This window comes from Artemia sp. Qi Xiang Cuo, chromosome 20, assembly GCF_049724085.1.
Source record: "Artemia sp. Qi Xiang Cuo chromosome 20, ASM4972408v1, whole genome shotgun sequence".
NCBI classification, from domain to species: domain Eukaryota; kingdom Metazoa; phylum Arthropoda; class Branchiopoda; order Anostraca; family Artemiidae; genus Artemia; species Artemia sp. Qi Xiang Cuo.
In genome coordinates, this window is record NC_142813.1 from 40756318 (window position 1) to 40776525 (window position 20208).

Sequence of the window (20208 nt, forward strand, 5' to 3'; positions counted from 1 at the left end):
TAGAACTCTAGATATAAAAATTGCTTTGCTGTACCTTGAATACTAAAGAAGCATCAAAATGACCTTCAAAAGAAATCTCTAGCGATCTTCAAAAGAAGAATTAAACAACTGATTTTTAATAATACTTAAAAACCCCAAATGAACTTATCTCCATCTGAGTTATTGCAGCCGGGATGGGGTTGAGTGGCGTTTGTTTCTGGAAGTATGAGTTCAGCGAAAAGAGAGTAAGCCCTCGAGAATTATTAATTTTTTCATGAGATGAAATAAATACATAAGACAAACATGTGAAAAATTGGTCACTAAACAACACTGAAAACAATTTATCGATCATCAACTCTGGAGATTCACAAGGAAAGATCCTTAGATTGCTCCAAGCTGCAATTTAAGGTAAATATGCTTACCTGTACTACAGCAGTAACAAGAACTCCAGAATCCATCCGATAAATAGAACCCAAAAACATGGGGAGACAGAGAATAGCAATCCAGGCAATCACAGCTAAAACAATATTATTCCAAACTCCAGCTGTAAATATTCGAATCTTGCTGAATGTAGATAAAAGCCGTAAATCATAAGAAGGCAGTTCCACAAAAGCAGCTGGAATTATTAAAAAGACTAGAAAACCAGCTCCATCAATCGTCAAATTCTCACTGAAAAGAAAGAAAATAAAGCTGTAAAGATAAGAAAACATTTCGACAAAAGCAGATAGCATTATTAAAAGGAAAAAGACTAGAAAATGAGCTACGGCAATTGTTAAATGCTTACTAAATAGAAAAAAAGTCCAATAGTAAAAGTAACCATACTGCAATTCAGCACCTCCGTGCAAATAAACGCCAGATGTACATTCTTTGTTCTTCCCGTTCACATCGACTTGCTTGAAGTTTGTAAGAATGCAAACTTGTGTCTGATTAGTGGATTACTTTTTCCTGACAAATCATAGACCTTTTTAATTTCTTACGAAGTAGCTTATTCTGCGAAACTACAATTGTTTCAACTTCGCTTTACTTTTTACCTTACGTTTTAAGTTTCAACTCCGCTCTTTACTTTGATTAGAGAACATTGTTTAAAAAAAATAATTTGTGTGCTTTTTTCAGGGTTTAAAAATATACACAATAACCTTACAAAAAGACCTTAGTCCAACGTAGGCGAAGAAGTCAACATGAGTTTTTGCTAAAACAGGGTATTAAATACAGGTTTTACATTGCATCTCTCTTAAAAGTTCCCTAAAATAATCTACAACTTTGTCATACTGCTGCTGCTACAAAACAAAATACATTTGGAACATTTTCTCTTTTACAACTTTAATCAATCAAAAATTGTTGAGACTTTCAGGACTGAACATCAGTAGGCCTATATATTAAACTGTCAATTGACATTCATTTGTTCTTTTCAGTAATTTTGGTTATTAAGGCGATTATTTGTCGTTTGTCAAATGTTATAAGAAATAGAAACACATTGTTAAAAATAAAAATTGTTCTCAGCAAAGTGAAAATTACGTTCTGGTATTTAGAAGGCATAGGGAACGATAGCCCAAAACAAGCTGAAACTAAAGAAGCAGGAGTGGTCCTGATTTTGTACTTTCAGCTCGTTTTGAGCTTGATGTTATCTTTACGGGCCAAATGGTCATCAGAGGCAACGCTATAGCGTTGCCTCTGGTATAGAGCATGAGGCTCCAATGTTTTATTATTTATTATATTAAAAAAGTTTTTCCACAAAAGTTTTTCAAAGAAAAGTAAAGAGCTCCATTGAACCAAAAATGAGCAGAAATAAAGTCAAATGATCTCCCAAGCGTAAAATTTCCACAAATTACCATCAATAAATAAATGAAAACGAACAGTAATCATAGGCAGCGCAATCGCGCCGCATAAGTAAAGAACGATGTTAGCACAATGTATTATTTATTTTTTGCGGTTAGACCAGGGCACTTCGTACCGAAGGAGTTGTCGTAGAAACTTCGAAAAGGGCTCATTCGATTAGAAATTGGAGTGGCTAGTGCCCTTTTTAATAGTCAAAAGTGATTGGAAGGCAGCTAACACCCATTCCACGCCCACCTTTTCCCAACACATCCAATCAAAATTTTGAGATAGCCATTTTGTTCAGCGTAGGTGATTTCCTCATAGAAATTACGTTATTGACGAGGAGATTCCCCCACAGCCCTCAGGGCAAGGGTTGTAAGTTTTGCAGCGGGGGCATATAAGATTTTTATAGAAGGCTTTTTCGTAGAAACTTCAAAAAGGCTCATTCGATTGGAAATTCAAACGGCTTGTCCCCTTTTTAATAGTCGAACGTAATTGGAGGGCAACTAATCCCCCTCTCACGCCCACCATTTCCCCAAACACATCCAATCAAAATTTTAAGATAACCATTTTGTTCAACGTAGTGGAAAGTTCTGGAAATTAGGTCTTTGAGGATGACAACCTCCTCCCCCCCCACAGTCCTCAGGGCAAGGGTTATGAGTTATGCCCTGGGGGCATTTGAGGTTCGCATAGAAAGCATTGTCGTAGAAACTTCAAAAGGGGCTCATTCGATTAGAAATTGATAGTCGAAAGTGACTTCGATTGATAGTTGAAAGTGACTTAAGGGCAACTAACCTCCTTCCCATACCCACCATTTCCAGAAACACATTCAATCAAAATTTTGGGACAACTATTTAGTTCAATGTCGTTGACAGGCTCACAAATTAGGTATCCGAAGATGTAACTCCTCCCGTACCCCTCAGGACTAGGGCTATAAGTTATGCCCTGGGGGCATATACGGTTTTTATTGTAAGCTTTGTCGTAGAAACTTTAAAAAGGGCGCATTCGAATGAAAATTCAAAGGGCTAGTGCCCTTTTTAATAGTTAAAGATGATTGGAGGACAACTAACCCCCCTCTCATGCCCAGCTTTTCCCCATACACATACAATCAAAATTTTTAGATAGCCACTTTGTTCAACGTCGTTGGACGTTTTGGAAATTCGGTTTTTAAAGATGACAACCCCCCCCCCACAGCCCTCCGGGCAAGGGTTGTAAGTTATGCCTTGGGGGCATATAAGGTTTGAGAAAACGTTGTCGTAGAAACTTCAGAAAGGCTCATTCCATTGGAAATTGAAATGGCTAGTGGCCTTTTTAATAGTCGAAAGTAATTGGAGGGCAACTAACCCGCCTCTCACGCCCACCCTTTTCCCAAACACATACAATCAAAATTTTGAGATATTTAAATTCTTATAATCTGACCAGTTGGAAGGACAACCCCCCACAGCGCTCCATAAAACGAGTACTGCCTGAACGGTGTAAATAAGGGAGGTTTTTAATAACGTTATAGTCATAAGACGTAAAAAAGGGCCCATATGATTGAAAATTGAAAGGGTAAGAGCCCTTTTTAATAGTTGAAAGCAATTGAAGGCCAACCACCCCCCCCCCCCCTCACACCTACCATTTTCCCAAACACATCCAATTAAATTTGAGATAGGAATTTTTTTCAGCGTAGTTGAAAGTTCTGGAAATTATGATTCTGAGGATGACAAACCCCCCAAACCTTTCAGGGCAAGGGTTGTAAGTTATGCCCTGGGGGCATATAAGGTTTTTTATAGAAAGCATTTTCGCAGAGACTTCAAAAAGGCCTCATTCGATTGGAAATTCAAAGGGTTAAAATTATATAGCCCTTTAATATAAAATTATATAGCACATAATATAAAATTATATTATGGAATAAAATTTGTACTTTACTGAAAAAAATTCTTTTAAATGCTTTCACTTATAACTTTAAGAAAACAAAACTTAATTAAGAGTTTAAGGAATAAATATCAGCTTATGTATATTAAACTGACAATGCACATTTTTTTTGTAGTACAAATTATATTCTGGCTTTTAGAAAGCATAGGGTTTAGAACCCTAGTCAGATTTATTTCTGCTCGTTTTGATTTTGACTTATTTTAATTTCTGTTTGTTTTGGGTGTCATTTATTTATTGATACTGATTTGTGGTAGTTGTATGCTTGGTAGATTATTTGATTCTATTTTTGTTCATTTTTGGTTTAATGGAGTTCTTTACTTTTTTTGAAAAACTTATTTTGTGCAAAAAGTTTTTTTGATTAATTAAAATAAATGACCGAGCCAAACTCAAAACGAGCAAAAATTAATATGAGTAGTGCTGACAAGCCCCGTGCCTTCTCAAGACCAGAACATAATTTGTACTTTACTAAAAACAGAATATATTTTAAATGTTTTCACTTTTTTGACTTAAAAGAAATAAATAAAAAATTCTTGTATTATATGTACATTAAACTGACAATCTCACTGTCATTTTTTTCAGTTAAGTGCAAATTATGTTCTAATCTTGAGAAGGCCTGGGGGTTGTCAGCACTACTGACAAGCTCCATGCCTTCTCAAGACCAGAACATAATTTGTATTTTACTGAAAGCAAAATACATTTTAAATGTTTTCACTTTTTTTACTTTAAAAAAACAAATAAAAAATTATTGTATTATATGTATATTAAACTGACAATCCACAGTAATTTATTTTCAGTTAAGTGCAAATTATGTTCTGATCTTGAGAAGGAATGGGGGTTGTCAGCACTACTCATGTTAATTTTTACTTGGTTTGAGCTTGACTTAGTTATTTATTGAAATTTTGGTTGGTTTTGGTTTTTATTTGTTTATTAAGAATCATTTATGGTCGTTTTGCGCTAAAAAAATATTTGTCTTTATTTTTGCTCATCTTTGGTTTAATATAGCTCTTTACTTTTCTTTGAAAAACTTATTTTGTGGAAAAAAGTTTTTTTTTAAAATTAATCACACATAGGTCCATTAGTTAAAAAAGTTCTGATTAGCACGTAAAAAAAGCTCAGATTGATCATTAAAACCGAGTAAATCCGTACTCACTTCAGGAGGTGGCAAGAAATTGATAAAAAGTATATTTATCATTTGGCAAATCAGAAAATAATCAACAAACTAATTATCAAAATTTTAGCTCAAGGATACAGTTAGATCCTTACTATTGCCTAATGAGTGGGAATGGGAAGGATGACTTAATTCCTTTTTGGGTTTTTATGTAGAACTAAATGGTCTGAGGAAGCAAATTTTACCGGAGTAGAATGCAAGGGAGGAACGGGTGTATATAATATTAAGTGACACAAATTTTATGGGGATTAAGAAGTTGGGCGAGTTTCTGGGTACAGATATGATACATAGGGACCATTTCCTGTAATTCATTTATAATTCAATTTGGATTTCAGGGTGTGTATTTGTTTATGATTTGTACGGTGGTAAATTTTTCGTATTAGCTATGACCAGTAGAGGATTTTAGTGTTAATAAATGTCATATCATATATAATCATTAATAGTTTTAACTTATTACTACAAAAATGACGCTTACTTTCACTTGTTTTCAGAACGGTTTTTTGTGTCCTTGCTGTGGCCCTCATCACAACCAGTCACGTCAATGGATGCCCTCTCTCCCATAGCTTTTAAAAAATACCATTGTTGAAAGTGCTTTCATTGAAAAAACGAAAAATCTGCCCCTTTCCCCTAGATTTTGAAAATACTTTCACGCCCTCTAAATTTCCGTGAAATGGCGCCACTGTGCACAACCAACCATTATAGGAATACAACAATTGTCCTTATAGCCATATCTCTATTTTCCAAAATTCATTATTCTGTGCTCAATCATGATCGATCAAAAACTCAAGCTCGAATATTTACTGGATCACCACCTTATTGCTCTTGATTGAAAAAAAAAGGAGACCAATCAGTGCTTCCCGTCCAAAAAAGTAATTTTTATTGTTGTTCAAGGAGGGGGGTGTTAATTCTCTCGAATAGCGTTTTCGTCCATAATGATTCCAACAGTGCATTTTTTATTTAAGTCCGACGCCATTTTCGAAGAGTTTCAGGCTCTTTTTTGAAATTCCTATAATTTTGTTTTCACAACGAAGTTTACGATGAAGATTGATCAAAATACTAGTTACCATTCTTGAATCAGCTATAAATGGCAATTCTTTTTCACAAAACAGTTTTTTTTTCAAAAAAAGTTTTTAACTTTTGGTCACTATGGGCCGTGGTTTGCTCTTTACTAGCTTGCAGCTGTCACTGCACACATGATTTATTTTAAGGTAACTCCTATAAAAATTCATGTCAATAAGCACATAATCAACAATAGTCATTACGTTAAAAAATTTGTTCCATAGCAAATTTTACAAATCTGAGTTCTATTATACTTGTCAACAAAATTTGGTACGAAACTTTTTAGAGACGGGACTAGATTATTTTTAATTTATATTTAAATTACATTACATCTTATGATAGTCATTTTAATCAGAACAGTTGAAAGGTCAAAAAGTGTGCTTCCAGGGCCACAGGTCCCAGTAGCAATATCTGCTATATTTGAATAGAAACACTGACATGATAGACATTATTGAAACCAGAGCTATACAAGAATTTTCAATCAGTAAGGTTGAAGGACCCGAAGTAAGTTCTATCATCAATTTATTTGACTCGGGGCAATGTAAGTGTGTAAAATTCAAAAAAAAAACGAAAAATGAACCTGTTCCTTGATGTTTCTGACAAAATGAGAAATTTCGGTGTTAAAATCTTGCACTTAAAAAATCTTACAGTTAAAAGACTTTGAATTCCGTTTTACTTCAGAAAAAGAATAGGGAACAGCATACTGGTGTTGCTTTTACCGAGAGAGATGATTGTCTTATCGAATACATTCGGTGAAATCCTAATAAACACATACAATGTCAGAAATTCGGGGGAGGGAGCAATTTTTTAAGTATCGCCTTCTCTGTTCTCGGCTCAGCTATGATTTTATGATACCCTTGCTCGAACTATGTGCTACTACTATTACGAACTTAGTTCATGACAACCTCCCTGAGGCATCCATACTGGTGAATTCTCCTCCTCCCTTTGGTTTTAATAGATTTTCCTACAGTAATTCCATAGCTTCCACATATGAGTGATTACTCTCCTCCACTTAGTTATAATAGATCTTCCTATAGTAATTTAATAGTTTCCAGAAATTAAACCTCCCTGAGGCTATCATGCTGGTGATTACTCCTCCTTCAACTGGTTATAATAACTCTTCCTCTAACAATTTCATAGCTTCCAGATATTGAACCTCCCCGAGGCTACCATACTGGTGACTACTCCTCCTTCAATTGTTAATCATAGCTCATCCTGTAATAATTTCATAGTTTCGAGTTGTTAAACCCCCTGAGGTTACCATATTGGTGAATACTCCTCCTCCGCTTGGTTATAATATCTCTTCCAATATTAATTCCATAGTTTCCAGATATTAAACCTTCTTGAGGTTACCATATTAGTGACTACTCTCCTCCAGTTGGTTATAATAGCTCTTCCTATAGTAATTCAAGAGTTTCCAGAAATTAAACCATCCTGAGACTGCCATACTGGTGACTACTGCTCCTCCATTTGGCTAGAATAGCTCTTCCTATAGTATTTTATAGCTTCCAGATATCAAGCCTCCCAGAGGCTACCAAACTCGTGACTTACCCTTCATCAACTTGATTATAACAAGTCTTTCTATTGAAATTTCATAGTTTCCAGATATTAAAATGGATTTATTGCCCAAAACCAACCTGAAAACAGTCATATATAGCAAATTCGTTTTCAATGAATGAGCACATTCGTTTTCTGTCCAATTATTCATCACTGCAAATTTATTATGGCATGCACTTGGTTCGGCGTTGTCAAATAAGATTACGCAGTTTGGTTTGCTGCGTCAAAGGGAGTGGGCTTTAGAAACAAAGGCAAGACATTTATATAACAAAAACCTCTTGGCTTAATTAGATTAAGATCAGTATGTAAAGAAGGAATACAATACTCTGATCTTACTTAACAACAAACTCGAATCCCATTTTGTTCTGGATAAAATATTTAAATTCATGGCGGGAGAAATAATTTTGCAACTATTATCAATAATACATATTGAGGATTTTAGAGGGGTGATCTCAAATGCCGTTTTTTATAATAATATTTGAAAGACATAGGTGATCCGCTAGATTCATATTTCAGGGATACATTAAAAACCAGTGCATTCTGAAAAGAATTAGAAAATGATAAGAAAGGACAGTTGCGTCAATTCATGGAAATTTGGGGAGGGGCCAAATGTATTTTCCAAAACATAGGGGGGAGGGAGGTAAATTTGGGGTTTATTTGATTTTTCTAAGTACCAAGAAGCCGTTTTTAATGAAAATTCTCCAAAAAAGACATTTTTCGAAATCTAGAGGGGAGGCAAATGCCCTCCCTCCTACTGACGCCAAAAAGAGAGCAAACTTTGCCACGAATTAATATTTTCAATTACGTTTTATCACCAAATTACGATGCTGCTCGGTAAAATTAGACAGCATTAGTTGTTATGCTTTTTCTTCCAAAAACTTACTTGAGTTCCCTCTATCATCATTTGGCATTGAAATTTGTGTTCACTCTCTTCAATTGTGTTCGAACTGTGTTTGTTTATTTATATTTGTTTTTCTCTGTTTCATCCAATTTGAATAATTCTATGCTAAAATGTATTGAAATACATTTTACATACTCTAAAAGAATAAATAAAGTATTCAATAAAATTGGAGTATGAAGTTAGGCAAGTGGCCTTAAAAAAAATGGTCAGGTCATAATTAAACACACATCCGGTACTTGGAGGCCAGAGGATTTAATTCTGAGGAGGTTAAAAATATGCAAGAATGGGTCTTTAAGCAATAAGTTATTTTCCATCTGTATAGGAGGGGTCCTGTGTAGGATTCAGTGTGCTGATTTTCCGTTTTTGAAGGAAAGACTCAATCAGTTACTTTGACGATAATAGAATCTCAAACAATAGACCGTTGATGTATTCATTAAATTCGTAAATGCTGACGATAAATCCTATGAAAATTTTCTCAGCTGTTAGCTTTATCGCTTTAATTAACGTGACAATTGAAGGAATTAGTTCATTTACCTGGTTGCAGCAACGGCATGCCCAAATTCATGAACTAAACTTGATATAAATACGGCGGCCAAACAGTAGATCGCATCACCAAAAGGTATGTTCACCCCCGGAAGCTATAAGAACAACTCCATTAAAAGACTTGTAGGATAGCAACAAAAAGTATGAGAAACGTATAAACGGAGAACCTGACGCTCGTTTAAGATGGCTTTGTTTGACTCTAAAGTGCTATACACTCGTCTTTTCATGTGGGCTATAGTACTTTAAAAAACAGATGAGGATGAAAAAGGCTCAATTCAGTCCAGGCAAGTCAACTTACCTACTCTGCTTTTTAGGGTTTTCCCAAGCTAACCTAGGCTTACTTTAGGCCTTTTCTGGTGAACAAATTGTGGATAAACAATCCTTTTCGCGAGAACGCGAATTTTTATTATTGATGGAAAAAAATGGCTATATTTTCAAAGGCAATTGAATCATGTATATAATTTTGTGTGGCTTGGGGGTCAATGAATATTGACTCTCATTCAAAACTAGTCAAACTTTGAATGAGAATGAACATTCGAAAGGTATTTCAGATTCATAACATTTACTTTCATAATTTCACCAGATTCGAACTTTTCTCAGTTATATACTCCAAGTGATATTTTCTTGTATTTTTTTTATACGTGGCTAAAGACCCCTCGTGCTTGTAAGTATTTATTGGAAATTGCAGTGTTGCCACCCAAATATTTTGGGATATAGAAAGCGAAAATTTTGGGGTGCCAAATTTTTGCCAAAATAAATCATCAACCACGACTTTCTTTGTATAGTGAGGCACGTACTCACCTTATTCAAAATACCTCCAAAACCCTTTCAAGAAAATACAGCAAGAAATTATCTCGCCAACTTCACCAAGAACAGCTTACAACCATCTCAGAAGAAAATCCAGAATAAGCCATTGTCGAAATTAAAAAGAAAGACGGTGCATAATGCAGTCTTCCGTGCAGTTAAGAAAACCTAAAGTGAACGTTACGCGCAATAGAAAAATGAAATTTGTCTTAACAACTAAAGCATCAACAGAAGCACTCATCTCAAAATCTAACAGCATACTCTGGAGTACCTGTAAATGCACAAAAAAAATACTATTAGTGCGTATTGTATGAATTCAGCCAAAAAATCACAACAAAAGAAGTAAAAGAAGAGCCTTTAATCCATCTATCATCTCAGTAGCTGAACTCCATAAACAAACAAGTAGAACAATAGGGAAATTTTTCAATAGGGGAAAAAAAAACTATTGTTCCACTTGTTTGTTTATGATAAAAAGGCAGTGTGGTCTTCGTCGCTATTTAACTGAACTCCCTTCCGAGAACCACGCACCAGAAAGAACTAGATTGTCAATCTTAATGTTGACTAAGCAAGAACTGGCAGTGGATTTGATAAAAGATCTACATGCAATGCCCCAACTGTCTTCAACTTAGGCATGCAGCCAAACAATAGCTGTACCATTTGTGCATCCAGGCAACACAAAACCTCGATATGTAATGCAAAACCAGCTATTGTGTTAATTACTCAAGGAGCAAAAATCAGTTTCAGTAGATAAACAAGTATGCCCAGCATATCATCATAGAGCCACTATCTTCAGGACAGCTGCAGAAGCGAACCTTCCGTACGCAATGATAGCAGCAAAAACAACTTGTGCACCAAATCCTCCTAATCCACGTCCAGTCTCACAACCATCACGACACTTGAATACAGTCCACCATTTCATAAACAGTTCAAAAGCAGATACCAAATAAATCTAGAAGATCACATCTCCGCAGCAGCAACAAACAACCGAACTGCCAGAATATAAAAAAGAGAATAATTTTCTTGTTGCCAGGCTGAGTTTATTTGATAAATTCGAGCTCTGAAAACGAACAGATGAGGACTATCTTATCCAAAAGTTTTCGTCCGCGCTGAAATTTGGAAAGTAGCAACTACCAAAATTCAGAGTAAGGAAAACACAGTGGTAGTCCCCGATCCCGAGTCCCACCCGGGGCAACCTTATAAAAGAGAAAAACATACAGAATAGCAGGGTCCAGCAGCAGTGAAAAGACGAACACAATGAAGAAAGAAAGCGAGAGCACAAACAGCCAGAATAAATCCCTTCAATTTGCCAGGCTCTTAAGCGGCGGAGAAGGCCATGAAGAGTTTTTAGAGGTGACTGATGACAACGAATAAGCTCAAATTTTTACAGTAAAACACTTGTTATCTCAATAGCATAAGGCTTGATTGTCTTAACATATAGCATACAAATAACAAGCAGATATTGTATATTTGCATGCAACTGACCTGAATTATTTCCAAAAGATTTTAATCTTTGTGTGCACTGTTCATAGACAAGATAGGAATTCCGACCAAAAAGAAGGTGGCGTAGCTGTCTTCTTGAGTTTCTCAATTCCTACTCCTAGGTCTAGTCAAAGACCTTCAATGATGATGTTGATACAGTCAACTTTGATGTTCAAGATTAAGTCTGAGATTTTCGAAGAATTGCGCGCTGCTACAATACAGACGTAAAAAAATGTCTGCTTCCCAGCCATGACTTAATATAGGATTACAGAACAGTTCCTTTGATATTTTCAAGGTATCTGACAAGATTGAGTCCATGATAAAAATATTACAATTTTGAAAATCCTACCTAATTAAGAACCAGTGTTAATTTTTTGGCACACTTCATAGTTTCTTGATGGATAGTTTGATGAACTCAAACTGTCAAAGGAAGTAAAAGGTGATATTACATCGCACTTAAAGCACCTTAAATGTCGCTCAGGAAATACTTTCCAGAACGAAATAGTAACGAGAACTGAATTTCTAACAAGAAACGAGTCTAGTAAATGTGATGTAATTCTATTTCTAACAAGTCTAGTAACAAGAACTGGGCTTCTAAACCCTTTAATCAGACCTTTTTTCAGCAGCCAACCAACTTGTCAATCTCACATAAAGAGTCATTAGTTCAAATTTCAAAAGATTCCTCTATACATTCCAAGCTTAAACACGCAAATCTTACCGAGTTCTGGGCACGAACAAGGAAAGAATATAAAAGTAGCATTGAGAAAGCCCTGAAGTGTCTGTTGCCATTTCAAAGCATAGTACTTGTTAAAATGGCATATCCATCCTATGCATTTATTATGAACAAACATAAAAATACACTTATGCTGCTCTATATTTAAGGCTATACCTTTCATCATTTTGTCCAAATTTTAATAAACTCAGCTCAAATATCCAACCCCAAGGATTTAATTGAAAAGTATGAAGTTTTCTGTTCATAAATGTTCATTACCGTATATATTATTTAAACAATTAGAATGCAAAATGTTCAGTTACTTAAAAGTTATGTAAAAAAAAATACATCCAAGTTAGATTTAATACATATTCTGACTTAGACTTAGGTTGCCATAGCTACTTTACAATCAATAAAATGGTTAAAACATACTATAATCTGATTACTTTCAGAAAATCTCAGGTTAGAACCAAATAAACTTGAGCTTTTAATTAGAATCAAAACATAAAACTAGAACTAATTGAACTGAATTTTCTAGTTATACCGATAATGATATACTGTCAACATCTCAAGTAGTTTTTAATTCCTGTTAAACCTATGATAATCCACAAAAGATTCCTCTGTTATTATTTTCCCACAAGGTAACGTACCAGCTAATGGCAGCGGATAAAATGATTTCGACTTTTAAATAAAGATAATTTGACTTACAGTCTACTAGAATTGAAGAGGTATAGATGATTATACAGTGTGTGTACTAGAGGTTTTGAAAATTCAGCACTTCCATATAGAGAATACTGCCATCTTTTTTTCAACTTTCCTAAAATAGATATCTCAAGCATTTCATAAGAAAAATGCTGCATTCAGAGAATGGTTGGCAAGCCACTTATCATTAATTGTAATTAATTATTTCTGTAATCTTCATCCTAAAATTACAAATACTATTACATCCCATTCCATGATCAAAATAAGCAAAAAAGACCAATATCTTACTTTTTTCTGCACTTGTACCACATTTTTTTTATTATTCAGGAATGCTTTGGAATGCTAATAATCACACACAGGAATGCTTTGGAATGCTAATAATATTATTTTGGAATGCTAATAATCACTATCCAAGGTGACAAAAGTCTTCTGGAGTGTACAATCTTTTTCCCATGCTTATGTTATACTTTAAAGGCTAGCTTTAATCTTGTTTAGAGATGAACTTCACATAAAAAGACAGACTTACCACAGGCTGTAACAAGAATGGCTTCTCTTCTAAACCTTCATTGTAGTATTTCTGCACAATTATTTTTACTTGCTGAAGACCAGTTATAAAGAATAAGTACACAATCAAAGGGAGAAGTACAATACTTATAATTGCTCCAACACTGAACCAAACTTTTATGATGCCTTTATGTTTCTGTCCAAACTTCTGTAGGAATAAATTAAAGTATGAAGTTGATATTTTGAAGCCTAAACCAAATGGCAACCCAGTAATAAGGGCATGGGCATGTTGACGAAAACAATACTTCTGAAAAACAAATAGTAAAATAAAAAAATTGCCAGCCTATGAAATAGAACACTTAACTGAAGTCTGCTATGGCAGTAATAGAAGCAAGGTAATGTAGCCTACTGCTTACTAGCATCTAGAAACATGTTCTAAACAAAGATGGTTTGGCTCCAAGTCAACTAAAATTCAAGAAATGTAGCATATTTCATTGTAACATGCACACACTGTAAATTAAAAAAAATTATGATTTCTTTATAAACAATATTGCCATCTATTTTTTGTAACTGCCCCAGCAAAAAATAATCAGTTAAAAATCTACTAGCCTAAAAAAAAAAAAAAAAAAAAACAATACCTTAATGATAGTCTCCTGGTGACAGGGACAATACAACCAAATTTACTGGGAACAAAAATAAAATCAAAGAAATTGCACACAAAAGACATTTAAGAATACTTGAAATTGATGCATCTTTAAAATGATGTTTAGAATTTTAAATTACATACAAGATGCTTTGATGTTATTAAGCTTTTCATTGATGCAAAATGTACCAATGATCATCATGAATGATATATTAGGGCACAACTTTTTTAAATTGTCCAGGTAGAGACATATATGAGAAAATTCAAACCAATCAAAATTCCAAACAGACCCAATGGCAAATGTTGTTAATATGTCGACTATGTAAAGATTACCCTCATTTTTCAATTGGGGAGCAAGCACTTCTCTCGTATATACCAGGTTCCACTAATGGATTAGACAGTGAAATTTAACAAACAATTAAATCAAAAATAAGAAGAATTATTAAAAGAAATGAGGAAACTTAAAACTAAAACAAGTTGTAATTAGTTTGTTTTAGAGAAGTCAAGGATAGTAACAATATGTTTAATTCTGTTCAATGTGTGTTATCCTCAATTTGTAAGCTTTTCATTTTCTTATATGCAGAGTTGTTGTTTTTTTTTTATTCTATAATGTGTGTAGGGTTTTTGTTGTCATGTTATCCAACAAAACGTTAGGGCTTACTGTTTAGTCGGGGAGCCAAAGTTGAAAAAGTCGCCAAATAACGATTTGTAAAAAACATTTTGGTACATGAGTTCTGACTTTTGGAAACGATAGTTTTGAACATGCTGATTCCATTATTTTGAGAATAGCGACCACGGAGTGCGTTCCACACTTTAATATTAGGTCAAAGTTTCCCCGCAACATTTTTCCCGCTTCGCGGCAGAAACCCTTTTCTTCATACCATTTGTTTGCCTCTAAATATGAATTTTCACTGCTCCATGCCTTTTTTTTTATATCTCTTCCAAGGGACTTTGTTGACAGCATCGGACTTCTACACTGCCTTAGTGGCTCTTAAACTAAGACCTTTGCATATTCTGTGGGTAGGAAGACATTCTTGAAAGCAGCTCTGAAATATGGTCTTGTTGGTGAAAAGGCGGAAATGACGAGAAAATTCAAGATTGACCACGTCAATACATCGAATTATGTAGAGGAAGTGATGAAGGTGGCAAGAAAAGTAACAATGACAGCTTATGGAAATAATTCTACTGACTTTAACTCCCTGAATGACTTTCAAGTGCACTTATTCCATAGAAAAAATCATTGAAAAACCTTCCACCCACTGAAAATAGCTTTAAATATCACATCCTTAGGGTTGTATTTCAGTGAGGAATCCTTTTACAGCCTACGGAGTGTGAACCTTTAGTTCTAGATCCCTAAATTTCGGATGGCTATACAGTGCCACTTTTGGGGTTATTCCTCTGACAAATTCATTTGCACAGTGACCAACTTCTTTAAGCCGAGTTGCAATCCATTGCAAACACAGAAATATGTACATTGGAAAGTGATCCTGTGGGTTGTTTTTTTTTTTGCTCCTGTGCGGGAACACGAAACTGTGAATTGATTTTTGCATGTGCTGGGTCATGCGATATTTCTGGAAGTGATGACGATTTAATAGTAGCTTAACGAAAAAATATCTTAAAAAATAGTGCTAAACCTATTTCATTTATGCATAATTAGGTTTGCTTTTTAGCTCATCAATGTTTCTTACTCGTTCCTTGATAGTATCTGATTTAGAAAAAATAATCGCAAGAAGTTTTGTAAGTATTATTTTTGGGGATTAAAATAAATGAAATGAAATTCGACAAGTTGGATCTTAATAAAATGTAAAAGAAAAAGCTTGTAAAGGGAATTTGAAGCATATTGAAGCTGAGCTGTTTTGCTTGGCCAGCAGCATCGGAAACCTAAACGTAGTTTTTTTTTCTGATGTTATATTAACGATTACCTAATCTTTCGGCAACGTATAAAGGAGACAACTACAATCTTATAATAGAAAGCTGGACTTAGTCCGAGTAAAACAGAAAAATAACGATCTTAATTACGGGGAACTACCAAGCGCACCTTTGGCGCTTATATTCCCGAAATATTCGTAATCAGAATGCTCAATTTAGTCCCAAACCACTCTCAGATCATTTGTACCCCTCGGATTATTTTGTCAGATTTTTAACTTTGGCTACCAGACTAGTTGCTGTTTTTAAACTTAACTTAGAAATTTTTGCATACTGACCAATGGTCTGCATAGCGCAGTTACTGGTCTCAGCCTTCAACAGGGAGTGCAATGCGCGGTTGGGAGCATATCATCCAATACTTCTTTTTTTCCTAAGATTTCTCAAGGTACCCATTTAGACTTGGTCAACTCTGGCTAAGCTTACAGAATCACACCACATATCCCTGTTTAAACTAAACAATCAGCACTTCTAGGACTCAAGCCCCTACCCTTACAAACACATGATTGCAAGTTTAGCATGCACACCCCTTGGATAGTATGGCTCATAGTTTTGATATGATAAATAAATTAAAACAGAATGATTGCTTAAAAGAATTTACTGTTGATGTTTTCAATTTAAAAAATCAATAAATAAAAACAGAGTATTTGTTGTAAAAATGTGTTTTCAGTAAGTCAAAATACTGCTCTAAGATTGTCATTTGCAGCATTTGAGAGGACAGCAAAACCACTTAGCCTAATTTTAGTAAATCTCTTTAGTTTGGCCATATTGATCATTGTGATTTCTGTTAGCTTTAGGATTCAATTCTTCTTTGAATTTTTTTTTTTTTTTTTTTGGTTCATGCTCAACATTTCATAACTGCTATTTCTGCTTTCTGAGTTTCAATTTGTTCTTTACTTTTTACAGAAAAAATTTTGTTGTTCTTTTCATACTTCCTGTTTCATGGGTTAATATTGATGTTGTTGGTTAAAAGACTTCATAAATAATAATTTTCATGTCAAGAAATGGTAGAAACATGATAGTAGTATCAGTTGTGGTAAAAAAAAAGTCCAAGTTGGAACATTCATAGCAGAAATATTTGTTTTAGGAATGTTTGGAGTGGGCACTAGTGATGGTTGAAGTAATTGTGGTTTGAGATGTAATAATGAGTGAGTAGAGACATTAATTTGAAAATACCTTCCCAGGATTTTAATTTTGGCTCCAACTTAATTCCTGAAAGCTACATAAGCTTAACCCAACTCAACTACTTTTCAAGATGGCAAAATGTCCATAATCTAAAATTTTCCCAAAACTAATCAAAATAAATTCTTAAAAAAGTAAAGACCAATATTAAAGATTAAATGATCAGACATAAGGTCATGTAATATCTCAAACCTAAAAAAAATACTATAAAGAAATAAATTAAACCCAAAAATCAACATAAACTTAACCCAACTCAACTACTTTTCAAGATGGCAAACAGACCAATATTAAAGATTAAATGATCAGACATAAAGTCATGTAAGATTTCAAACCTAAAAAAAAAATACTATAAACAAATAAATTACACTCAAAAATCAACACAAATTGTCACATTGAAAAAAAAAAAGATAATGGCCTGAATGAATAGACAAACTCTAAAACAAACAGAAATTAAAATAAATAGTCACAGTCAAATTTACATTAACAGAGTTTATTCCAAATTACCCCAAACTTCTGATAAATATTGAAATATGAGCTTAAAATAACCTCCCTGGAATATAAATTGGACTTTAGATTTGCTCCTGAAATTTTCATTGACCTATCTCAACTACTTACCTTCAAAATTTTGAAGGAAACAACAGCATTGCATTAACAGTCTAAAAGAGTAGCTCTTTTGAATGAACCACTATAATAAAAGGAATAGTACCATTGGATTTTGTAATTGTTGTTCTTTCCAAATATAAGAAAGCTCCTGGTTAAGATTGTGTAAATAAACTATGAGCTGTTTTGTCTAGTACAGACTGTACTAGCTAGTCTAAAGTGCAAGCTTTAAGCAAAGTTGTTCAATAATGTGACCCTGCTCTATATCTTTCAATTAGTTCCATCTTAGCATATATTTTCAGATTAATTAAAAAAAAACTTTTTCAACAAAATTAGTTTTTGAAAGAAAAGTAAAGAACTCCATTAAACAAAAAATGAGCACAAATAAAATCAAATAATCTACCAAGCGTGAAACTACCACAAATCAGCATCGATAAATAAATGAAACCCAAAACGAACAGAAATTAGAATAAATTACCAAGTCAAACTCGAAACGAGCAGAAATTAACATAAGTTGGGAGCAAAACCCCTATGCCTTCCCAAGGCCAGAACAGAATTTGCACTTAACTGAAAAAATTTAAATGTTTTGCTTTTATAACTTTCTTTAGAAAATAGGATTAAGGGAATTGAACATAAAGTGGTAAATTTGGAGATATCACATGTAGGATTTGCAAGGCAGCTGACTGAAAATGATGAGCGAGTGAGGCAGCTTGAGCAAGTCAAAGAATCTCTAAAGAATAAGTAAAAGTAATTTCTGATGACTGTATAGCTCAAAGTAAAGAATCAAATAACTTGAGTATGAGATTGGCCAGACTGGAGTTTGATAAACTGGAAAAGAATATTATTGTATGGAATGTCTCTTGTGAATCTGGAAAAAATGCGTAAGATATCTTCAAAAGTATTCTTACAGAAGGACTCGAAATGGCTCCAGTCCCACCATTCAAGGTAACCCAAATGAGTGAGCAACAGAAATTTATTCGTGTTGAAGTATCTGATAAAAAATCGAAAATTGATATTTTGAAAAATGCCAAGAAATTAAAAGGTAAAGCAGTGTCGTCGTTCCGTGATATTTACCTCAGTGATGATGTCCCATCTGAAGTTCGCAAAGCAAGAAATGATTTGTTACTTAAAAGGGTGAAACTACGCAAATTAGGAATAGACGCTTGGATTTCTGCATGTGTTACTTTTCAGTCGCCCCAATGGGACACGTGCTATATACTCACCGGACGATTTGATTCCTGAACTTGATTATGCACCAAATAATCATTCATTTCGTAACCAACATAGCGGCAATTAGTGATGCTTACCAGGAAAAAATAGCTGTTGGAATTCATGTTCCCATTGATTAAGGAGTAGCTGGTCATTAGTGCTAAAAAGAAATTTTGGCAGGAAATTGAAGGAGTTCATAGTTGATTGTTCATGTAGTTCATAGTTGATTGTTTGTAGCGTAAAAAAATACGTAAATGTATGAGAAGGCACCCAATATGCAAGGTGTACCCTTTTGAGTAATTGTTTTTTTTTTTTAATACTTCTTTATTCTTTTTCTGCTGTTCTTTTTTTTACCTCATTATTATTATTGGTGTTATTATTGTTATTGGGCAGCATGTAATAGATTTATATTTAGAATGTATTGAATTGTGTCCCCTGTGGAGTTGTACTCAAATTTGTCTATTTGGCTTTGATGTTGGGTGAAAGATTGGAGTCTCCTCCAGGACAAATTAATGTATTGGGGCTGAAAAATATGAAGGTAAATTTTGAAAGTTGGTATAATGAAATTTTTGATGGAAGTGGTGGGCCTGGTGGTTATTATAGGTTGGAGTTTGAAGATTCTAAATATTTGTTTGTAAACCAAATGCAGATGGCATGTAGTAATGTTTTGGATAGATTTAATGTCTTCCATTTGAATTGCCAAGGATTGAATTCAAGTTTAGATTTTTATAAATGAAATTTCCAGTTTATCTATTTTTCAGGTAATTGGACTGACTGAAGCTTGGTTAAATGACCATAATTCGGAACTTTACATATATTAGGATATAATCTTTATACGAAAAATCGTCAACTTCGCCGACACGGGGGACTGGCAGCGTATACACGTTCTGACATACGGGCAAGTGTCCGAGAGGATATTTTAATATATAAAGAAATGGTTTTTGAGTCTTTTATTTTGCAGTTAGAGCTGTCTGGACGTTGTTGTTATGTTTTGATTGTATATAGGCCACCGTCAGGATATCTTATTGAGTTTTATGAATTACTTGAAGAACAATTGGAAAAGATCCCACATCAAAGTCCTATTTTTATAATGGGAGATTTTAACATTGATCTCTTGGATAATGGATCAAATACAGACTGATTGTTAAACTTGATGATTTCATTTGGTTATATCCCTGCTATTAATATTAGTACTTGTGTTACAAGGACGTCATCAAAATGTTTCGATAACATATTTTCAAATTATGTGTTGGGTAGTCCAAGTGTTCTTTTAAGTGATACTTTTGATCATTTTGGTGTATTTGCAAGTTACTCGGTATGTGTTGATAATAAAAACTCCACAAAGAAGAGCAGTCTCAAGCTGAGGATGTTACTTGATAAAGATGCACTTCTGAAATGTAGAAATGAGCTAGCCAATAAGGATTGGAATACAGAGCTTTCAGTCTCTGCGGATATTGACTCTAAGTTTAGAGTCTTTTACCAAATAATTCAGCAATCCCTGGAAAAATGCT

At 34.2% G+C, this 20208-nt stretch overlaps 1 protein-coding gene across 1 annotated transcript in view; it reads right to left on the reverse strand.

Moving 5' to 3' along the window:
• Positions 1-20208, reverse strand: part of S2P (membrane-bound transcription factor site-2 protease) — a 37978-nt gene that overhangs the window by 11480 nt on the left and 6290 nt on the right. The window contains exons 2-4 of the mRNA XM_089106471.1: positions 13163-13447; positions 8931-9034; positions 402-648 (exon numbers count right to left, since the gene is read on the reverse strand). Of these exons, the coding sequence (XP_088962597.1) occupies positions 402-648; positions 8931-9034; positions 13163-13447 (636 nt within the window). The remainder of the gene's footprint in view (positions 1-401; positions 649-8930; positions 9035-13162; positions 13448-20208) is intronic.